This window comes from Coloeus monedula (assembly GCF_965178545.1).
Source record: "Coloeus monedula genome assembly, chromosome: 2".
NCBI lineage: Eukaryota > Metazoa > Chordata > Aves > Passeriformes > Corvidae > Coloeus > Coloeus monedula.
This window is the reverse complement of record NC_138782.1, coordinates 114,019,304-114,043,253: the sequence shown is the minus strand read 5'-3', so window position 1 is coordinate 114,043,253 and position 23,950 is coordinate 114,019,304. Positions and strand designations below refer to the sequence as shown.

Genomic DNA, 23,950 nt, shown 5'->3' with positions numbered 1-23,950 from the left:
ACATTTTCTGATTTGAAATATTGTTTCTTTCTCTTCCATGGACAATTTTTTCGAACAAATCTGCCTTTTCCCCTAATGTTTACTTGATGGTGACTCTTTTTTCCACCTTTGCTTCAGTCCTACATATGACATATTAAGCAATTCCCATTAGAGCTACAGTTTGAGACTCAGGAATACTTAATGGCCAACAGACTCTTCCCTGGTGGAGCATGAGGATTCAAAGGAAACATTTGAGATTATTTCGCTTTCATTATTTTTGTTAAAAAAAGTTTGCACCTTGAGGTGTCATGAATACCCCTTCTTGATCTTCCTTTGCCTTGTCAGACCTGGCCAGCACAAGCAGCTGAGATCTTTGCTCTATTTTCCCTGCATCTCTGTGCAACACTTTTTTAAAAAGAGGATATACTATTATATTTTTCTAAGCCTTTCAGACTGCTGTAACATGATCAGGATTCTCCTGAATCTCTATGCATTCGATCTCTTCTCGTTCCTTCCTTTTGGCCCTTTTCTTTTTCTTGTGGTGCTTTTTGGAAGGTGGGAAAAAGGTTAGAAAGACTGGCAAAATAACAAAACAGTGCAGAAGTGTGCAACTGCCGGCAAGCAGCAAGCATTTGAACAGTGTGAAGGTCAAGTTTGAAGGCACAAAGAGAAGGGGGACCAACCCAATAAGAAAGGAAGAAACGTTCTGCAAAATGGCTGTCCCATGCTCTTGGAGGGAGTTCTTTATACACTGAGTTCGGGTGTGCTCAGTAGCTAATACAAATGTATAAAGCAGGGGTGCACAGTGATCTATGGCAAAATTCAAAGTGTAGATAAGGCACAGTATAGAAATGCAATCCATGTCTACATTCCATAAGGTCATCAAGCCAAGGACACCCAGCTCTATTGAGGTGACACTGAGAATTAACCAGAAATTTCCCAGAGGGTGGATAACCAGGAAGAAGGTCAGTATTAACACCAGCAGGATGCCAAAACCAGAAATCAGGACAGGCATAGTTACTGATAAACCATAGTGGTCCATGAAAACAAAAGTAGGGTTGAACACAATGAACTTGATACTCTGTATAAGAGAGAGTGGCCTCAGCTTCTCCAGCAATTCCACCGCTTCCCTCTGTGTGTTTTCACTAGTCCTGGCCACAAGGTACAAACGAGAAGCAATTATGTTGTTCTCATCTCCAGCTTTGGAGAAAATTATGTCATTTTTGAAGTGCTGGAACTCTGGCTTTTTTAGAAAAGAACTCTGGAGGATGCTGATAAACTCACTTTTGTTGGTTGCACTGATGTTACCCACTCGAAGGTATTGGTAATACTGTTCAATCCAGGACATGGTGTTGAACCCCTGGCTGAGTGTTTTTAGGTCTTCTTGCACAGTACCATTCCAGTACTCCAGAGGTTCGTAGATGTAGAAGCCTATCACAGGGCTGTAGTTGCTGAAATACTTTTGCTGTATGAGGGCATAGGAAACGCTTGGGGACTCACTGGCAAGAAGGTTGATGATGTTGGCTCCATCATTAATCTGTAAGCACCCCATAAAGGAGAAAGAGGCATAGATGAGATACAGTATCACCACAAATGGCTTGACATAGATGTTGGTAATCCACTCATTGTAGTGCTCTCGGAGGAAATGCTGGATAAAGTGGTGCTGGTACGGGTTGGTCTCGTGGTGAGAAGTGTGCTGATGGCCATCGTTCATCATGGTCTGGAACCACACAGGTTTCCGGTCCAGGTATTCTGCCGAGGGGATTTTACAGCAGAAGATGCTGTGGTACCGGTTCTGCTCCAGCTGGCCAGCAAAAACCAGGCAGGAACCAAAGAAAGAGAAGATGTAGAAGTAGTTCAAGAGGATGGAGACACACATGTTCTGGCAGAAGACTTTTACAGCTTCGATGTTGGTGAAGGGGCTTGCACCCATGCCGAAGGCTATGAAATACAAGGAGCTTGTCATCGTGTAGGAGACCATGACGTCTGAGTAGGCATCTGCTACTCTGTCCTTGAAAGGCAGATTCTCTCTGGTCCGACGCCATCCTGACAGGAGTTCAAACACTCCTTTGGTTCCATGACCTAAAATGAGAAAATCAAGTTTATATGTCTGCATATATCAAGGGGGGTCCAATCATCCCCCAAGTGTTTCATCCTCCAGCAGTAAAAAAATTTTGTCTGCTGAAATTTGTTACATTTTTGTCACCAGTTAAGCAAATGGAAAATTGTGAAATGTCTATCTAAAGCTAAATACCATCTGCAGGTGCCTAAATTAACAGGCCTGATATTCTGAGACTCTCCATGCTCAAAAAAAAAATGAAGACACTAATTGATTTTAATGGACATTGAATTAGTTCCCAAATGGACTGCAAATAAAGGAGAACATGAAGTTTGGTTCAAGTCTGGGGTTCATTCTAGAAATTCCTTGTGTCATCCTACTACATCTTTCAAGGTTTAAGGGCTTCAACTTGAAACAGTTAAAAATACAAGTAACATTTTCTTCCAAAGAGTATATTTTATAAAGATTATTTGAGAAATGAATGGGTGTGACCAAGAATGGGACTACTTGGCTCTTCATACAGGACAAAGGAAAAATTATGCTGTAAGTACAAATAACCAGAATAATTTGTGTCATTATTCTCTGCCTACTGAGTGAAATTGGAACTTCTCAGTGATAGTACATAACTTTGCACACTGTATGAAAATTGACATGTTGGTGGAAGCGATGGAGAGAAGAATAGTGGCTAAGCCATTGTTCCACATTAATTGTCTAGAAAATGTATGGCTTTATTTTCTCTGGTTGTCTGTGTCTCTCTCTTTACTATCCAGAGCTCCTCCTGGTGACAAGGAATTCCCTTAGCTCATGTGAGAGGACACTCAGAAAAGTCAGATGTGGTCAGTGTTCCATGACAGGTTCTGGCTTTGTATTCCATTCCTAAGTATTTTAGGGATATGATTTTTTAACAAACTAAAATGTAATACAGACTCATTTTCATTTTATTTGTCACAATCACACTCTAGGAAGTCTACAGCTATTAAACTTTATGACAGAACGGTAAAACGGAAGCTAATCTTACTGGAAAAGGTTAACAAACAAAAGTTATGTATAATGTATACATATTCACATATGTGTATGTTGAAAAGAATATATACACACATGCACATTATTTTCTTTTTTTTTTACCATTAGAGAATTTCAACTTGGGGGAAAATAAAAAAGCTAAGATTCAAAAAAAATCCATCCAAAATGGTTTGGTTTTCAAATTACAATTAAATTTGGCTTTCAAATAATGATTAAAACAATTAAAAGCACAAATTTGAATTTGGATCAGGAAATGCAAAATTCTCTGCACATTGGATGAGAAAATTCTGGCCAATGTAAGGAGACATACCACTGAGCAGAAAAAGAAGTAGAAGTAGAATGCAGATGCTTCTGCCTCTGTCTGTGGGCCTTCACCCTCTGTAGTAAAAGAATTGCATGAACCAAAGCAGGCACGAAGCAAATTTTCTTGTATCAAACCCAGAAATATGACAACAGGAGATTTGCAAATAATCAAGTGTGTGCAATGAAAGGTCTGTTGAGCTTGTCCTTAGATTTAAATTGTTTGGATTCATACAGCTGCTTATGTTGCCCAAAGCAGACTCCTGACAGCTGTTCTAGACAGGGAATATTACAGCATAAACTGTCAGGTTCTGTGAATGTTACCTGCTTTACTGCAGATCTGTGTCCCCAGTGCAAGATAAACACACAGTATTACAGAAGTCTTGCAGTTAGCAAAAGGCCTGTGTGGAAATGCTGCTTTCTTATGAACCAGCATCTCAGTTCAGGAGGGACCTTGAATTCCCTGGTAAGTTTAGGGTGAGTTGTTCAGATTCTCAAGGCACAGCTGTCTTGCACACTGTCATTTTTGGGCTATCAAGCAGAAAGAATTGGCTCCTTCATCTGAGCAAATCTGCAGAACCGAGTGACTAGAACGCAATTTTTACATGTTTATAGCAAGTGTTTAAGCGTCTTGCTGGGTGTGGCCCAGGCTGGCTGGTCACCACTTTGAGTGCATATGTCCTGGCATGGCTTAATTTAATGGTACAGGAATCACAGCACCATTTAGGTTGGAAGTGACCTTTAAGATCATTGAGCCCAACCATTAACCTAGCACTGCCAAGCCCACCACTAAACCATATCCCTCAGTGCCACATCTGCACAGCCTTTAAATTCCTTCAGGGGCAGTGATTCCACCACTTCCCTGTGCAGCCTGTTACGATGATTGACAACCCTTTCTGTGAAGAAAATTTTTCTAATACCCAACCTAAACCTCCCCTGGAGCAACTCGAGGCCATTTCCTCTGGTCCTATTGCTTGTCACCTGGGGAAAGAGACCAACCCCACCTGGCTGCACCCTCCTGTCAGGGAGTTGTAGAGAGTGAAAAAGTTCCCCCTGAGCCTCCTTTTCTCCAGGCTGAGTCCCCTCAGCTCCCTCAGCTGCTCCTCATCAGACCTGTGCTCCAGACCCTTCCCCAGCTGCGTTCCCTTCTCTGGGCATGCTCCAGCACTGGAAAGAGTGAAGCAATGTTCTACCAGCTCTATCAACAATTAACAGTAATATGGACTTTTCTTATTCCAAAAGCTCACTTATCTATCCTCCTGCAAGTTCATGTTCAAAGTTGCACCTTTGCCATTTTTCAATTGCTTTTAATTTATAAGTGTTAGCATATCACATTCTCAGTGATGACTACCTGGGTGCATTTAACCTTGGGGTAGGTACACAATGATTTATAGAGAGGGGCTTTATTGCCAATCACATGTGTGGAGAACTACCCAAGAGTATGCACTAATGTGTGTGCCCAAATTCATGATAACATTCAAAGTTAAAACCCTGTAATTAAGCTCTAGGCTTTTTTTGCAAATAAAACAAATAGTGTCTTAAGGGAAAAATTATTGATATTTTAGCTTTTTTGAGTAACAAAATTGGCACTGATTTTCTCATGATTGTTATTATATCAATGCCAAATTTCCCCTTATTCTCCTTTTACAAAAAACTTCAGTTCTATCACACAAACACGAGTATTGGGGAATATAATGCGGTAATTCCCTTGCTGACATAAGAGGAAATCTTTGCCTGATCGGTTTCCCCACGTCATTACTCTGATACCAAGTTTTCCAGTCAGCCTCTGTTGCTCTCCCCAGATAAGCAGGTCTAATCACTTCTCCCAACAAGGATACATATCTATTTTTCATGAACGTTTTCTGACAGTTCTCAGGATTCAGACAACACAGTCACTCTATAAAATTCTGTTCCTTCAGCTTCATTCCTAATGCCACAACAGCATTGACCGGAGTTAAGTTCACTGACCAGTTCTAGGAAGGTTCAGAGGGTCTTTGGCTCTGGGTCAAAACTGCCAAGTTTCTCTGGTACTAACATGACATGAACGAAGTACAGCAATTTTTTATTTGCTGGACAGGCAATGGCCTATGACTGCTTTAAAGGAAAGGAGACAAGAAATTTTTATCCCGTTGTTTGTGAGTGTAGGAGAGCAAGTAAGGGAGGCTGCAGAGAAAATGGAAATAAATAATGCATTTTCTGCCTCAAATTTAAAAACAACAATTAATTATTAGCAGATATTTAAAATAAACTGGAAGAGAATAGGGATAGAAACAAAAACAGTGAAATGAGAGATTAAAGACCACTTGATTGAGTTAAATTCATTCAACCCGGAGAAATCAATTAAAAGTTAAGCCAAAACAATCTCTGAACAATTAACAGTCATCTCAGGGGATAAATGTAGATGGGATGGTCCAAGAAGAATGGAAAGAAGCAGCAAAGTATCTATCTTCAAAAAGGAGAACTGGGGCACTGTTTTGAAATGGGGCATGATTTTTTAAATTGAATCATAGAAAGATTTGTATTGGAAAGGACCTTTAAAATTACCTGGTTCCAGACTGCTGCTGTGGTTGACAACATTTAAAAAAAAAATTGGAAAAATGTAGGGTGAATGCCCTGGAGAATAAAACCAGCAAACAATGGCCTGTTACTGGTATATGAAAAGCATAAAGAGAAACTGAATGAATTGGACTTTTTCCCCTTATAGACTGGAATGCCAGTGAGGACTCAACAATATTCAATATAAAAAAGGTATAATAAGGGCAGAAATCAAGTCTATCTCATTTCTACTTGTGAAAGAGAAGATATCACTGGTTTCATTTTCAAAAAATACCCCAAAAACCATTTAGATTAGATATCAGAGAAAAAAAAATCTTTCTCTCTTTAAGCTTCATTAAACTCTGGAGCACACTATCTAAGAAGGCCGTAAAGTCGTTTTCATTGCAAGTCTAAAGGTTAGATTAATAAATGTTAATGTAGGTGCCGGGTGCAGGCAGAAAGGGGCCTGGGGGTATTGGACTGAACACGAGTCAGCAGTGTGCCCTGGTGGCCAAGAAGACCAACGGCATCCTGGCCTGTGACAGGAATGGTGTGGCCAGCAGGACCAGGGAAGTCATTCTTCCCTTGTACTCGACACTGGTGAGAACACACCTCGAGAACCGTGTCCAGTTCTGGGCCCCTCAGCTCAGGAAGGACATTGAGACGCTTGAACATGTCCAGAGGAGGGCAACAAGGCTGGTGAAGGGCTTGGAACACAAGCCTTATGAGGAATGGCTGAAGGAGCTGGGGGTGTTTAGCCTGGAGAAAAGAAGACTCAGAGGTGACCTTATCACTCCCTACAACTTCCCGGAAGGTGGAGATTGGTCTCTTCTCCCAGGCAACAACTGACAGAACGAGAGGACACGGTCTTAAGCTGTGCCAAGGGAAATTTAGGTTGGATGATAGGAAAGAGTTTTTTACTGAAAGAGTGATAAAGTTCTGGAATCTTCTGCCTGGGGAGGTGGTGGAGTCACCATCTCTTGATGTGTTTAAAAAAAGATTGGATGTGGCACTCAGTGCCATGATTAAGTTGAAGTGGTGTCAGGGCATGGGTTGGACTTGGTGATCTTGAAGGTTACTTCCAACCTGGTGATTCTGTGATCCTGTGATCCTGTCAGTGCTGGGAGGCAGATTCTGTTCAGATTTCTAAGGTCTCTTACTTTTGTACCATCATACCTAACTCTGTCTTGAGATAGTTTGGAAATTTTAAGCATGAAAAACAATCTGTCTTCGGTGTTTTCTTAACCAAAGCATGCCCATTCAGCATTTAGCTGTTGCTTCTGCCCCAATCAGTCAGCTTCTTTGGATAAGAATTCGATCTGTGTTTATAGCTCCACATAATACCCACTGATACCCCAGTCTGAAGCCATGAGGCTCTGCTGGAAGGAGAGCTGCTAGCTGCTGCCTGCTTTTATAAACTTTCTAGGAAGGAAGTTCAGGATGACTCTGCACTTTTTTTGCATCAAGACATAAAGAAGATTATTTGCTGCAATAGGTGATTGCAGTCAGTGTGGTGATAACCTTGGTGTCTACATTATATTTCAAACAAAAAAAAAAAGTCTTAGAAGTGCCATAGCACAGCTTTACTCAGCATTTCTGCACTGAGAAACGAAAGTGTTATATTCAGTTTTCATTAACATCCACACATGTAACTTGCTGTTTATACAAAGGACGAACAGGCAGCTTTCTTTTAAATCATAGTGGTGGGAAGGAAGTACATTTTTACATAATAATTCTTTGCCATGAGTCTACTGGAAATAAACTTTACATTATTTTGTCTAGAGGAAAAACTGTTCCTTTTTTTTTTTTTTTTTTTTTCCCTGGGAATAGGCAATTCATGTCCTAGAAAAACTTGTCTAGTTTTATCTAATAAATCCCCCATAATAGCAGGGGTCATGATTGTTAGGAGCGTATTGAGGTACAGAATCATGGAATCATAGAATGGCTTGGATTGGAAGGGACCTTAAAGACTATTAAATTCCAACTCCATTCCGTGGGCAGGGACACCTTCTAGAGCACGTTGCTGGCTCTTTACACTCTCTTACCCAGGTTTATTGATTTGAAAACACACACCATTTTAGAGAGTTTAGGTTCACATCATCACGTTTTTTACAGAGGAAAAACTTTGCATCTCAACACACTGCAGTGTAGAATGCATTTGTTCTTGTGCTAAATCACTAATATTAGTATCATTCGTATTTGTATCCCCACTTACATTTAAAAACTGAAGCACAGAGATTAAGCAAATTTATCACAGTCACCAAGGACTGTCTGCATCTCAGGGAGGGAAGAAGCAATAGAAAAAAATTATTAAACTACTTCTTTATAAAGAGTCAGTAAATCCTTAGGGATTTGGATGCAGAATGCAAAGAATAATTGAAGCTCGATCATACTTTAGGTAGCAGTAGGAAATGTGTACCTTAATCTAGATCCCATTCCATAAAGGTAAATCTCAGACAATGCATCCAGCTAAGAAGTGGACCCTAACCACAACTCTGAGTAAAGTAATTCCCAGCTTGATTAAGAAGAAGGAAAAGATAGAGTACATTTTTTAAAGCTAATCTAAAATGTAGGTAGGAAAAAAATGGTTTTACTTTTGCATGTCTCTAGGTGCTTGTAAAGTGATTGTAATTGAATTGTTCATATAGTTGGGTTGTTGACCATTTCTTCTTTATTTAGTTTTGCCTTAACTGTTGTGCTGCTTTAGTGGTAACTGGGAGGGTCTGATGAGGCAGCTGAGGGACCAAACCACTCTCACAGTGGTCACTGGTTTACTCTTTCTCCAGAATCTTAGTACTAGAGCTGAAGTCAGACCTCATCCTACCAGTAAGATGCCTGGGATGGTTCAGACTCTGGGGATAGAGGGTCTAACTGTGGAAGTGATGCACTGATGAGTAGCATTGTCCAAAGGGAGGAGCGTCCTTGAGCCATCGGAATTTCTGGTGGTATTATAGTATTTACATCTTCTGAATGTCACAGAGCTTGCAGCAACTACTGCATAAAGTCCAGTCAAGATCTCCTGCTCAATCTCCTGCAGAAATTTTGTTTTCACTAAACCTATACTTCTTTATTTCATTTGGTACATGGTATTTTGTGATATTTAAAAGCATTTAAACAGAGAAATTAAATCCTTTCCAAGTCCATTCTCCTGTGAGGCGACTACATGCACAATTTGTTCTCTAACCAGATTTATGCAGAAATGCTGACAGAGGGGTTTTATACACTGCTGTGCCTTTCTCTCTTGAAGAATGTTCAGGGTAAAATTCTTCTTTTAAGTAACAGATCCATATCATAATAAGTTGTCTAATTTACAAAGCTGGGTTTTATAGGAAGAATGTTTAACCAAGAGCAATGAAACCTCAGCCAGCTGAGCCATCGTCTTTAGTGACAAGCACCTCAGGGAAATCCCCAGTGCTGCACAGGAGATTTCATTATTGCTAGATTTTAGCACTTCTGATAAACATAGAAAATGCACTTAAATCTGTCACAAATATCATCAAGGAAGTAAGTTATATTTAACAGATATTTTGATTTCCTTAAAAATATTTCTGTCAGACTATGGCCACTTTGCCATAGGCCTGAACACATCAATGACTTCCAGCTTCCAAATTTTGGTGTATCCCCATTACAATATGAACTTCATTTAAAAAGTAACAGTACATCATGGGGCATTCCTGTTAAATATACAGACTATGCCTTCACGTGTACTCCGAGCAATTGTATTTATTTCTGCTTGCATGAGCATTTCTGAAAGCCTTTTAAATAATTCTGGGCATTTCCAGTGAGACCAAAACATAAAAGAGTTGGTCTCTTCATGGGCATTTCAGTGGAGGCTGGCAGACAGCAACCCCATGATTGAGGCTGAAGAGCAGTGAGGAGAGAGGCAGACATTTGATTCTGTCTGGAGTTGGCTGTATAATTGCATTTCAGAAAAGCTCAGTATCAGCCTAATACTGCTCCCATGAAATCCTGCCAAATTCTCGACCACAGCCGCAGCTGTAGCTGCCTGTACAAGAAGAAAATGGTGTGATGATGTAGCAGTCACAGCTGTAGTTCCTCCCTTGCCTTCCAATATCCTAAGAAACACCAACCTATAAATCAGATTAACATCAATCTGTTGGAAACACAGATTAAAAGTGGTAGTTCATGTTCCCTCTTGAGTTAATTTGTTCCACAGTCCTTGACAGCCCCCTCACTCTACTCTTTCCAATCCACCTCTAAATAAATGTCCCAGACAACACACAGAAGCCCAAACATAAGCAACTATGGGAACTGAGCTAAATGCCATGGAGATAATTTACTTACACATCACATCCCTTTGGCACATCCTTGATCTTTCATCAGTTTCTGTCTCTCATTCTGCAGGCTCTCAAGGCAAACACTGTTATCCCTGTTTACACAGAGACCACCATAGTGGGACCTTGATCTTGATTTAAATTAAGAATAATTAATGCTGGCAAGAATTTGGCATCTCTGATTCTGAATCTTATCCAGTTTTGGATCTTTTATATCTAAAGGACCTTTCCAGAGCTTCCCCATAGCATCCCTGGGTAGAAGCCCAGGATGAGCCCTGGAGATGAGCCAAAGACCTGCTGGTCTAGACACAAACATGTTTCTAACTGAACTGTAATGACACCTCTTTGTATTCAAGGTTCACTTGCTAAAGTTCATTTTAAGGTCGAATTTTACAACTTTTCATGCCTAGAAACACTTCTTCTTGTTCAAAGGAACAGAAATATCAAATAGCAACCTCCCCCTGCATTGAAATAAAGCTGAAGATGGAGAATGTTTCAATGGATGTGATTAATAATCAGGCTGCACACCTCATTAAGGGAGATTTACATTTGAGCTAATGTATATAAATTACATTTGTGAAAATTGTACATAAAGTTGGAATCCTGCTTAGTTTTCTGCTGTGCTTAGCAATGAATTAAAATGCTTTTCACTGTTTCTCATTTAAGCCTTATAATGAACATTGTAAGTAAGAACTGCACATATGGAAACTTATTTATTGATGGGAGTTTAAGTGACATATAGAAGACAAGATAATGAATTTAGATTAAGTCTTAAATGAATTTATTATATACTTGTTTATGCTAAAAGCATAGGATGGATTTGTGACACTGACCAGAACACTTTATCACCTGGATTTGATAATCCAGTAACATCCAAAAGAATAAGGTAATAGTGAGACCCAAGAAAAGAAAATGTTTTGATTAAGTGTAGATTCTGGCATCCAGCAAAAGTAATCTATACTTGAATCATTATAGAAACAATATGTTTGGTCATTTGCTGCTTTCTTTCAAAGATGGAGCAATAATGGATTCTTTAAAGAAAAGCAGAAAAATGGTTAAATAGTTGGAGTAAATAGAAGGTGTGAAAGAATATATGTCCAAAAAATGATCAGTGCATTTGTAAGTTTGAGCAAATGAAGAGAATGAAGGAGTGTTTGAAGGGCGTGGGACAAATTTCTGGAGTTTTACCCATGAGACAAGTGTATAATGTTATCAGTGGTGGGACCCAGTAGTGACAGGAGAAAACTTTTACCTTTCAGTGACAAGATACATTTGTCTGCACAATCTGAAGTTTCTGAACTGTAAGATTCCAGGCATAACAAGAAATAAGCAGAAAAAGTTCATTCTTCACTTTCCCCAGTGAAATTATTCATTTAACAACTAACGTCCCATTCCTAGAGCAGATGGAAAATCACCTGGGCAAAGCTCTCTGGGGATTTAGGTCCTGTTGAAAGGGACATAGTTGCTCTGATCATGAATATTTTTCATACATTCCCAAAATCTAATGGGGCACCATCTTATCACTCTGACTATAGAGCTGGTGCTGGGGTTAACTTGGTTTGAAATACACTGAAGAGAGTGAGTGCTGCATCTTGGCTGAAGAAGCTCATTTTCAGTTGCTACCCCAGGGACAAGTTCTAGCTGAGTAAAGCAGGGCTAACTTCTACCTTGATAGTTACCGACTCAAATCCTGTCAAATTCCTACACTAGTAATTCCTATTTGGAAATTACTCCGGCTGGTGACACTGTGGTGCAGAGCACAGCACCTCTGTTCCTCCCCTGGTCACTGAGATTTCCACCTAGACTGCCTATCTTGATGTAACAGCACACCTTTACCGCAGTGAAGAGAGAGCTTCAGAGCAAAAGGAATGAACCTGTCTGCTGACAGGGTGATATTTTTAACAGTTCTTAGTGCAGGATTTGCTGACATTTGTTTACTTCAGAAAAGGGATGGGAAGGCAGAGAGGGCGGCGACATTGGCCTTTTGCTTCTGTTTGCTGGGAGTGAAGGAAATACAGGGACTGACTCAGCAACTTGAAAAACAGGTATTAAATCTTCCTCTCCCTTCCCAAAAAGCCCCAATCCTGCACTGCACAGGAACGTGGAGGAAGGCTGCTCCACTGCCAATGCCAAGCCTGGGACAGCATTCGGATCATGGCAGCTCCAGGGCTCTGGCTCAGGCTGTGCCACCAGTGGTCCTGCTCAGGCTGGGAAGCATCCTCACATCCATCTGCTCCAGAGTCACACGCAGCTGCCAAGCAGCCAATGCAGCGATGTGGCTGCTGCCCTGCTCTGTGAAACACAAACTGTGCTGCTCACACAGCAACACTCTGGGGGAACAGCAGCCCTCTCCCATGTTCCCAGCGTGTCCCTATAAATTTAGCCAGGTTCCCAATACAGGCTGTGCAAGTTACATATATACTGTTTATCACAGCAGTGACAGTGCTGTGATAAATAGTATATATGCTATAGAATATGCCTAGATGGAATGCTGCAGATGCAGGAATTCATTCAGACAAGCTATCAAATGGTTATAAAGGTGCTTAGCACTCTTCTACATGGCCAAAAGCCTTTCCTTGGATCGAAGGGCTTCCTCTCACTAGGGGTTAAAAGCAAAATGAACCAAAGAGAGAAGAAATGACTTATCTGATGATTGGAATAAAATAATTCTCCTTAAACTTCATTGTGCAGTTCTATTGAGAAATGAAAACTGCAAAACATATTGATGCTCTGCCTGCTGCTCCTCAGCTTGCAGCTACACTTGTATCAAATTTGTTCAAAACCCTGTAACACTAATATGGACCATTCAGGAAGTTATAAGAAATTGCACACATTCATGGAGGAAAATTGCATGGAAAGGGTCATTAAAGTCAGAGATAACATATTTAGGTGCACAGTCAATGAGCCAAGAAGCAGCAGGAGCCTGGGGGAGTGTTTTGGGAGAGTATGACTTGATGCTTGACCTGTTGAAATCCTCATTTTTAAAGCACTTGCCGGTGGTTGCTATCAGAAATAGGATGCTGAGCTAGATAAACCCTTTGGCCTGAGTCAGTCTGAATGATTTTGTGTTCCTTTGTATTCATGGGGCTGACTGCATTAAGATCCAAATGCATGAGAAGCATGAATTAAAGTTGTGCAGCTCTTCAGGACCTTAAATCTGGCATTTAAGTTTTTGACTTTACTAATTTTAGTATTGTAGCAATACCATTTAGAAATTTGTCTTTGAATTGATACAAATACTTGCCTCTTTTACTGCCTGGTCTCAGCTCCAATTTACCCTTGGCAGTTGTGCACAGCAATGATTAAAAATTGATTATTTTGCCGTGGGATGAAATAGCAGTGCATGCATCGATTCCCTCCTGCACTGCATATATGAATGAATGTCATGACATCTGTGAGACTGTTATGGGTATTATGCCAATTTTATGGCAGGGAAATTGAGGCAAATGAAATCTAGTTTTAAACTATCTGGCTTTAAACTATCTAGTTTTGAACTATCAGAAGGATCCGTCGGTGAGCTCATGGCATTTACCAGCCTTGTTGTTCTCATGTAGCACAGGATTTTTATTGCTATTTATGTGCTTAAAGTCTGATATCAATCAATATATGCAAATGTCTTACTTTGGGGATTAATACCTTGGGTATTGGACCAAGACACAGAAGTAAACCATACAAACTCATAGACATCTGTTAAAATATGTTTCTTTCCCAATTTTTAAGATAGCACATGACTGCTGCTTTTCCTGCAAGCCCTAGACTCCTTCCCTCATTGTTTTTCAGCCTCTCCAAGAGTCAGAGCTGGCACCAATGAAGGACTCCTTTCCTCATTGTTTTTCAGCCTCTCCAAGAGTCAGAGCTGGCACCAGTGAAGGACTCCTTCCCTACATGGGTCTGATTCACTCCCCAAATCACTGACCAGAGGACTTCATGAAGAGATGGAATTAGACCAAAAAGCTCTTTCTCAGTTTTGTAGGGTGTGGCCTCACCTTCAAGCTGCTCCTCATAAACCCTGGTGAAATGGTTGTAAATAAAGCACGAGAGGAGATTTTGTTTCATGGCAAAACTCCCACAGCCATCTGATGTGCCTGGTGTTGCCATCAAAAACATGAGTAGGTTGGTTTGTGCAGGGCTTAAAAAAAGCCTTTCCCAGTTAGCAGCATTTAGCAGCTTATTAATGTATCTGAAACCTGACCTTTAGCAGTTCATCCCAGGGGGAGGATCATTAAGATTTTCACTCAATTATTATTCTGGCTAAACTCAGTCTGAAAATTTAAGGCTAAACTATAGTCTTGGAACAATATATGAGATGCCTGTCTGTTTTGGGGAGCGTCCTTTTTGCTTGGAATACCAGGAACAGTGAGTCAGCTGGCTGCCCTACCTTTTCCCATTATTATTTTTTATATCCATAGTTTCAGATGGGAATAATTTTGAAAGTGAAATTAGTTTGAAGATGTATTTTCCTAGCATATCAAGGAGTCTGGAGGAGTAGTGCCTTCTCTGATGAATCTTTTGTTGTGCATACGTCCCTATGGAGGTCATTGGAGTTTCCTAATCTGCATCCATTCTAATGAATTAATTATTTCTAGGGTTAATTTTCTGTCACAGAGGCCAGCTGGTGCAATCTAAGCATGTAAACCATGGTATGTTACTCCTTTAACCTTTAGAACAGAGTGGCCATGCACAAGCGTTAATTTGCACCTGGTAATTATTTGGGAAAGTGCAACAGACAGAGTAAAAGCATGCCAGGGAGCATGCAAAACATTTAATATTGTATATACAGTCACAGCCCTGGTTCTGTTCTGTTTTCTAGCAAAGGCTTTAGCCAAAGGGTGATGCTATTCTGCCACTGCAAGTGCAAAAAATCACATTTTCTGTTGAGGTACCATGTTTATAAGCTTGGTGGGGTCTGTAAATTTAATACCTTTGTGGACATGACAGAAAACACGGTGTGCTAATTCAGGTTATCACATTTTTATAGCAATGACTTCACTGGTTGAAAGCCCTTACAGCTGTATGGTGGGAGGGCCAGGGGCTGCCTTGCTCTATAGGGTGACTGACTCAGCAGTGTGTCCTTACTGCTTTAGGACCAAACCCTCAGCTGTTTTGAGCCCATCACTCCCGCTTGGCTTTACTGTTTGCATTCATTAATTTCTCTGACCATTAAAACCAGCATGGTAATAGGAACTGGGGAGATGATCTCTGCCTCTCTTTCCATCTGACATGCTGCTCCAGCTACCCTTCCTCTCTAAAAAGTCTGCTTACCCCTTATAAGAAGCCCAGCGCTGTGAAAGAAAAAAGGGGAATGAGGGAACTGCTGAATCAAACTATTTTAAACCCTCAGTTTTTAGTGCATTTGATACACTTTAAAATGTTGCATTGTCAGTCATCTCCATGGGGGTAAGGCAGAGATAACCCAAACCCAGACCACAGGTGTCATTTAATAGCTTGATACATGTAACTGAGAGATGTAAAAAAAGTGGAAAGAAGCAGCCTCATAAGTCTGTTACCAAAAGAAGGTTTTGCTTGCTAAACTCAGAAGAAAAAAAATTACAATCTACACCAGAAGAAAGGTGCTGACTGTTCCCAGTGAATCACTGATCTCACGGAATGCTTTGTTTTATTACTTTTATGTCAGCAAAGCTTTGTAAGAAGCACTTCACGATGTGCTCTCAGTACCTTGAATTTACTTAGAAAGGCAAATAACAATAAATATAAAACGAAATATATTTGTAAATCACTGCAATTTAAGTGTGGGACAGAACGCAAAGTTATCCTTTGTTTTAGAAAGAGATTTTAAGATTACTTTCCTCTGACAGGAACCTATATATCAGTTTATGTTAGTTGATTGCTTCTGAAAATGTTGCCCATTCATCCCAGCGATGACATAGTAAATTGCTCTTTCCCTTCAGTTTTAAAGAACTAAAAATGTTTTTAGATATTGTCATGAGTTATCATTATAAGACTGAGCCAGAAATTTGTATTGTTTCTGTCTATATCTCTCAAGCTGATAAATGGTTGTTATAATGGTGTTTTCATTCATAAGACTCCAACAGCACAGCTTAAAAGATTGCTAAATACAAATCAGAACACTCTAGCAAAATATAAAAATGTTTCAGCAAAGAATATTAAAATTCCTTTTCTTACAACAGTTTTATCTGTGGCCTGTAAAATATCCCCTGTGTGCAAAGGTGCCCCTGCCCATGACAGGGGGCTGGAACTAGGAGATCTTTAAGGTCCCTTCCAATCCAAACCATTCTATGATTCCATGATTCTGAAATGTATTTTTCAAGAAAAGCGGTAATGAAAACAGAAAATGTTCCCATAAAATGTTCCTACTAAAAAATTGCTGCACAATCTGCATATTTGTAACCTCTTTTTAGATTTAATATTGTTATTTCATATGAAATGCTAATAATAAGTATCTTTTCATTTTAAATGAAAAGATGAAAGCTTCGCATAGCCATGTACATGGAGTTCTGCTGCTCTAGCACCAGATCACTGCAGTTCTGTGCTGTTTTCTCAGGAGAAATGTTGCTGAGTACCTCAGCCTTCTCCTTGCCTGGTGTTACCAGTTTGCTAGCCTTTTTACCAGGGGGTTCTGCCTTCTTTGACCTTCTTTTTCTGGCCAACACGCCTGTAGAAGCCCTTCTTGTTACTCTCTGTGTCACTAGCCAAGTTCAGCTCCAGGTGTCTCTTGGTCTTCCTCACCCCATCCTTACACAACCAAGTGTGTCCTATAATCTTTCCAGAATACCTGTCCTGGCTTCCACTGCCTGTACATTTTCTTCTTGTCTTTTAGTTTGACCCTACTCAGCCATGCTGGTCTCTTGCCTTCCTTTCCCATTTCTTGCTCCTGGGGATTGCCAGGTCTTGTGCTCTGTGGAAGATTTCCTTAAAGATCCTCTAGGTCTGTTCTGCTCCCTCGTCTTTAAAGGACAGTTTCCTGTGGGGTCGTATGGACTAGTTCCTTGAAGAGCTGGAAGTTTATTTTCCTAAATTTCAGGGGCTTACCTTGACTCTTCATCTGACCCACATCTCCTCCATCTCTGCGTCCTCCCTTGTGTCTTCTGAGCACCCTTGTAACCATTGATAGCCATGCTCTGGTCATGGGATTCACCCCACCAAGTTTCAGGAATGGCTACTAGGTCACAGCTTTCTAGCAGCATGGTGGCTTCCAATCTCTCCTGTGTGTTACCTGTGTTGGGTGTAGAAGCTTTCATGCAGATGCACTTCAGCTGGGCTGCCTAGAGGAACACCTCTTAATTCCTTAGAGATATTTCCCTGCTATTTCCCTTTTGGCTTCTGTTACGTCAGGGGACTCTGGCTCATTTCTGTAAGATTTCAAGTGTTCTCCAATGTACTCAGCTTATCTCAGATCAACAAGCTGAGGGTCCTGGATAGCACTGAATCCCTCTAACCCTGGCCTGCCATCCCACAGATTGTCCTGTGCAGGGCAGATATTATCCCCCTTGCCCTTCAAATCTCAGACAACCTAAATTGTCTGTCTGGAGATATACAGGTGTCTGTCTCCTTTCACTGACCTAGAGGAAGCCCAAGGAGACAGAGGGTCAGATGCTGACAACTCAGTTATGCCAGGTGGGATGAATCCAGGAGTGTGTACATAAAGACCACAATTATCTCTGAGGAATTGGCTCCTTTGGTGAGGTAGGGCTTTGTACTGGATCCAAGGAGGTGGCTGGCAAACCTGAACTTCCACATCATGAAGTGATCAAGCATATGGTCACATTTTGGCTGCTGTGTGTTGGGGTTGTCTTCCATGGTGTATTCTGGGACAATATGTGCTGATATAAACTGAAAGATGTTGTTGGAATTATTACTGTTAGGAGGTCTGCCTTCTGCGTGCCAACACCAGCTACAAGAGCTGCCCTTGCACAGGAAAGAGAGTAATATCAGATTAGCAGGGAATAAAACTGTGGCATCAGCAGATCATACAAATGTTGTGGTTGCAAACTGCCAAGAAGCCTGTTGTCAATTAATTTTCTCACAAACTGTTCTGCAGAAAATTCTTCTTTGCCTTTGTCTCTAGCAGAATGATGATGGCAGATTTTATTACTTCTGGAACAGCAGACTGGGAGGTAGTATGTCCAGGCAGACTTGCCAGCAGCCCAGATGAAGGCAGGGTATGTTCATATATCTCCTCCTTGTCTGCTTTCTGAGCTCTCAGGTATGAACTAAATAGACCAAAACCCAAAATGCTCATTCTCCTATTGATCCTATTCTCTCCTTTTTTCTTTTAGCATAGGTGGTTGACAGACCTTTGTCAATTTATTTTTGCAGATTTATTTATTCAGGTGTAATATTCTTCTTCTCTAGGGTCCAATCCCTGGTTGAAGGTATCCCCTGGCACTTGATGAGTCCCCCTGATTCTTGCAGCTTGTCAGAAAACCCAATCCAGCCTTGCAGTGAATCATTTCACTTCTTTTGTGAGCCTTGCTTGTCTCCAAGAGCAAAAAAAATTTAATGATGGTCAGTTAGCCCTGAGCTTGCCTTGAAGAGAAGGCAAACTTCTGATGAAAATCACGTTTTTGTTCAAAGGAAGCAGGAATTTTAAGCTCTTGGACCCCAAGGATGAAGATTCTAATCTAAAAAATACAGGTATAGAAGTTTTTTAAGTCAGGGGTCCTGTTTAGCCTACTCTCTCAAGTTTCTTAGCCAGGGAACTTGTTTGCACATTCACACCACAAACACTATCCCTTGAAAAAGCACTTTGGAGAGACTCTAACCTGAACAGGCACAATTTGACTTGAATATTGACTTGAAGAAGCAGATAATCAAAATTATATAACTGTAAACCTTTTTATTGTGGTTATATTTGTGGTTATCCATCAATTTCTTTCACTGCCCTTCATGTCTCTTTCCCATCTACCTCTTATTTTATATTAAAGTGAAGGAATTTCTTTAGCCTTGTTAGTAAGTATGCAGCATCCAAAGGAGTGTCTTAGTCTTATTGGAGAGTAGATTTAGAAAAATGAGGAATCTTGCTGGAATTTTCTTTTTATCTTTATTCTTTCAGGACTGAATTATATCTCACTTTAGAATCACAGAATTTGTAAGGTTGGGAAAGGCTTCTCAGATCATCAAGTCCAACCATTAACAGCACTGCAACGTCCACCACCAAACCATGCCTCTAACACAGCATCCAGACACTTTTGAGCACTTCTGGGGATTGTGACCCCATCATTTCCTTTGGCAGCCTGTTCCAATGCCTGACCATCCTTTCAGTGAAGAAATTTTTCCTAATATCCAATCTAAACTTCCCCCAGTGAAACTTGAAGCCATTTTCTCTTGTCTTGTTTCTGACTCCCACCTGGCTGCACCCTCCTGTCAGGGAGTTGTGGAGACCCAGAAGGTTCCCCCTGAGCCTCCTTTTCTCCAGGCTGAGCCCCTCCAGCTCCCTCAGCTGCTCCTCACCAGACTTGTGCTCCAGACCCTTCCCCAGCTCTGTTCCCTTCTCTGGACATGCTCCAGCCCCTCAATGTCTTTCTTGTCATCAGGAGACCAAAATGAAAACAGGATTTGAGGTGTGGCATCACCAGTGCCCAGCACAGGGGACAATCACTGCCCTGGTCCTGCTGCCACACTATTGCTGGTACAACTTGCTGTCTTGCACCATAAAGTTTGGTTTTGGTCTGCAATAAATTTACAGAGTACAAATGTAGCCAAGTAATTTTTTTTTTTTTTTGGTAGAAATACATAATTCTTTCCTTTCCTGTTCTTAGGAGTTGGCTTTAAAAGTGCCTTTAAATGCCTGAACCAAGTGAGATGAGACAAAGTGAGAGAGCAGAAAATGTCTTGTTTGGGGATTATGTCACTCATCTGGGACTGAATCCAGTGACATCTCAAATCAATCACTGATTTAACAAATATTGCCAGGACAGGATAACAGTGCCTGGATAGGCACTGCCTCCCCCAGAGTGCTCCTGCTGCAGGGTGATGAAGAGAGTGTGGACCAAGTGGGCACTTATTCTCTCAGACAGGGAATTAACCCTGGAACTGGATCTGAGCAAGTGTAGGCGCTCTTACCATTGATCTACTGACAGGAAGGAGATACTTTTCATCATTTGTTAATGTAGGGTTTTTTTCATTTCCTTTGCTGTTTTTTCCCCCAAGAGTCTAAAAATGGGATTCAGGCCAAATTGAACATTTTATGTCTAAACCATTCTCTTTTTTTTTTTTCTTGTCTTTTTCTGGCAAGAAAAGGATGGAGAGTTGGATGCAAGTTTTTCGAACTTGAGACACTCCAACTTGAACCTGAATTTTATAAATGCATGAAGAACTTTTCCTATAGAAAATCCCTAGGTGCTTAAATGTAAGTTGGTAGACTTTAGAAACTGAAAAAAAATTCAAAGAAATATTTAGAGAACTGTGAGAAGAACCTAGACATTTCTCTGTAAGAGAACAGCTTCAGTAAACCCTTCCACATGAATTCCAGGTACTTTAGTACACACATTCGTACTCCAACATCTGACATACTCAGTTTGTTCACATTCATTTTTCAGTCCATAATTAAGTAAAGCAGGAAGCAAACAGCCCAATGGTCCCTCAGTTCCTACCCCCAGCTGATTTCTCTGCAAGGCTGAACATGGTATATCCTGATACTTGTTGTTTACTCTTCAAAGGCACCAAGACAAGGATAGGCCCCTAAGCTTCCTCTTTAGACAAAGAAATGATTAATTGGATCTTAAAATAGGTGGGATGGATTGTTCTCTGGGGACACCCACTTCACATCACCGACTGTTGAGGGAGTCTCGAAGTTTAATTTTCAGGCTGATAACTCCAGGTGAGATGACATTTTAGTCACTCTTAACATTAAAGAGGAAATTAAAAATGTATGTAGACATCTAAACTGACTGATAGACATCTAAGTAATTTCTCCTTCTACCTCAAAGACAATTTTGAAAATTGCACTATGTATGCATGTGTAGATATATTGACATTTGACAGTTTTCCCTTAGAAACTTTTGAAATTTTATTACACTCAGCTTCACAAATGTCACCTTAACAATTTTCTTGAGAATTTCTTTAAACTGAAACCGGTGAAGAAGCACTGATAGAATATATGCAGAGAAAGATGAGTGCACCAAGCAAGTTTAGTATTTAAGCATCTTTTTATCTGCTTAGAAATTTGCTGCCAGCCATCTCTAATTTGCTTCAGGTTTCATGCACTAAAATATGATTAGAAGCCCATATTGAAAAGTCCACCACGATAATTCTGAGGTGGGAAAAAACTTTGAACACTACAGACATTTATCTTATAATACCTTTGACAGAAAAGCACTAAGAGTGAGGCTTTGGGCTTTCACAAATTCTAGTCAATAACTTTCATATTAAAGTCTTTGGGCTTTCACAAATTCTAGTCAATAACTTTCATATTAAATCCTAAGGATTTTGGTTCTTCATAAGTCATTTTGCTGAACAGTTATTTTTTTCTCTAAATAGGGCTTTTGAATGTTGTGGGTTTTTCTGTAAATCAAGACACTTTGTGTTTTCTTCTGTACCTCTTTGACATCAGTGTAGTTTAATGATCACAGCATTCTGAATACCAGTGTAGGGGTTGTGGAAATCAGGCTGATAATATCAATGATTGACTGCATCAGGGATTAACTGGGAAATATTACCCATATGGACATAGGTGTAGAACTGTGATTTAAGAAGGGGGAATCCCTCAAGCACATGAATAATTTCTCATGGTGGCAGTGCTTCCATCACACATTCTGGTCTCAATGTCTCGTTTTGTTCTTGCCAAGGTATGGCAGCTACTGCAGGGTGTCAATTAAAAATATGACATTTTCCTGGGAAATGTGCCACACATTAAACAGAGGCATTTGACACATGCAAGACATAAAAAGCTCATGAAGAGGTACTAATGATCTGGCATCCATTATTTATGGGAAAATGAAAATAGAAGAACCACTAAAATAAGTCACCTTATATGTCTTTACAGCCAACTTTGTGCTTCTTCATCAAGGAAGAATATCAAATTGATTGGATGTGACCTGTTCTTAAGAAATTCATGTTAATTTTTTCTTGTCACTTTATTATCCTGCCAGTGTTTGCAAACTGATTGTTTAACAACCTTCTTCTCTGTCTTTCTGGCTTTCACAGTTAGGTTGGCCAGTCTATAAGTTTCTGGATCCTTCTGGTTATGCTGCTACTTAAAGATAAGTGTTATGTTTCCCTAGTCCCATCCTCTGGGACCTCCCTCCATGAATTCTAAGGGAATAATCGATAAAGTTTGCAGGATTATTTGAGATAGTCTCTCAAACCTTTGGAAATTAATTTTCATCAGGCTCTGCTGGGTTGGAGACATTTTCTTACCTGACAACATATGGTTACACAAAATCAGCAGGGACTCCATTCAGATGCCCAATCAATGGTGACCGGGACTGGAGTATTCAAGGTACCCAAACATGACTCTTAGATTTATACTCTTAGAAAATTCATACTCTTAGATTCATAATTTTAGAACATTGTACTGAGTCCTGAAAGTGGAAGAGATTTGTGGAAAAGTGGAATATGTTTGATCAACTGAAAATCTCTCTTGGCTATGTTTGTTTACTAGTGGTGAAATCCAGTGGTGGAAATGTGGATGTTCACTAACATTTGGACACTTTGATACATGTTTCTTCATGTCCTTTTCTTTCGGCAGCTGAAAGCAAGACAGAATATATCCCAGGGCTTTCTAAACCACACAAGATACCTGCAATAAGCAGATGAATCCCAGCTTTGAACTCTGTTGATACAATGGGAACCAAGACAGCCTTATCTTGAATCAAGTTGTTTAAGCAGCTGAACCAAATTCTGTTGCACAAGAAACACATCTACAGTTCCAGAGTAGAACTTGTTTTTGCTTTTTTTTTTTCATTTTCAAATGTAATTTTTACTCTAATGCTATTCGTCTATGAAGAAATCTTATATTTTGCAATAATCCTACTGTATGACTTAAAAATCATGGTGATGTTAGCGAAAGCCAGGTGGTAACAATGAAGGTCTTGTCCATTGTTCCCCAATCTGGATTTCAATCTCCTTGGCACACTCCTTGAAAGTCTATTTTTTCACATTGATCAAGATATTTAGTTCGTGTTATGGTTGGTGACATTCCTATTCCACCTATTCCCACTGAGACTGGGCCTGAGTTGGCAGGATGCACCCGTTGCTAGACTGGACCTCTTGCTGCTCAATATGCAATACAGTAGAGCTAGAGATTTATCCTCTTCTTGACTTAACAAATAAACTATAAATGTAGCCCAATGTTGTTGTGATTGATTCATGTCTTATATAAAGAGATCAGGAATAAATCATGTACTCATTTTCTGTTCTTCCTGCCTGCTTTGATTTCAGTTTTTTGACAGTGATCACTTTAATGCCCATTTCCCATTGATTGTATCTCCTATATTCATATATACTCAGGTTATCCAGTATATATTCCCCTTTATCAGCACCAGCTGTCAGTCATTCTCACTATATTATCACCTTCCTTTGTAACTCCCAACTATATTTTCATATTTTATTGAAAATGGAGACAAGATAACTCAGACCTGAATCCAGCAGGCACTGAGGTATTTTTTTGCCACTGTCTCTACCGAAATGTGCAGGCTATTGTATCCCAGGTTTTCAAAGCTGTGCTATGCAGTCATTTTCAGTGGGTACCTCTATATCATTACATTAAAAAATGCCCTGGAATGGACACCCCAAAACTGTTTGCCATATTTCTGATTGTCAGAGGCGTTTGATCTGG

At 40.2% G+C, this 23,950-nt stretch overlaps 1 protein-coding gene across 2 annotated transcripts in view; it reads right to left on the bottom strand.

Moving 5' to 3' along the window:
- Positions 1-427: 427 nt before the first annotated feature.
- Positions 428-23,950, bottom strand: part of PTCHD4 (patched domain containing 4) — a gene marked incomplete at both ends in the record, with an annotated part of 80,873 nt that continues 57,350 nt past the window's right edge. For both annotated transcript variants that reach the window (XM_082303434.1, XM_082303435.1), the window contains one exon: positions 428-2,061. In XM_082303434.1, coding sequence (XP_082159560.1) covers positions 428-2,061 — 1,634 coding nt within the window. The remainder of the gene's footprint in view (positions 2,062-23,950) is intronic.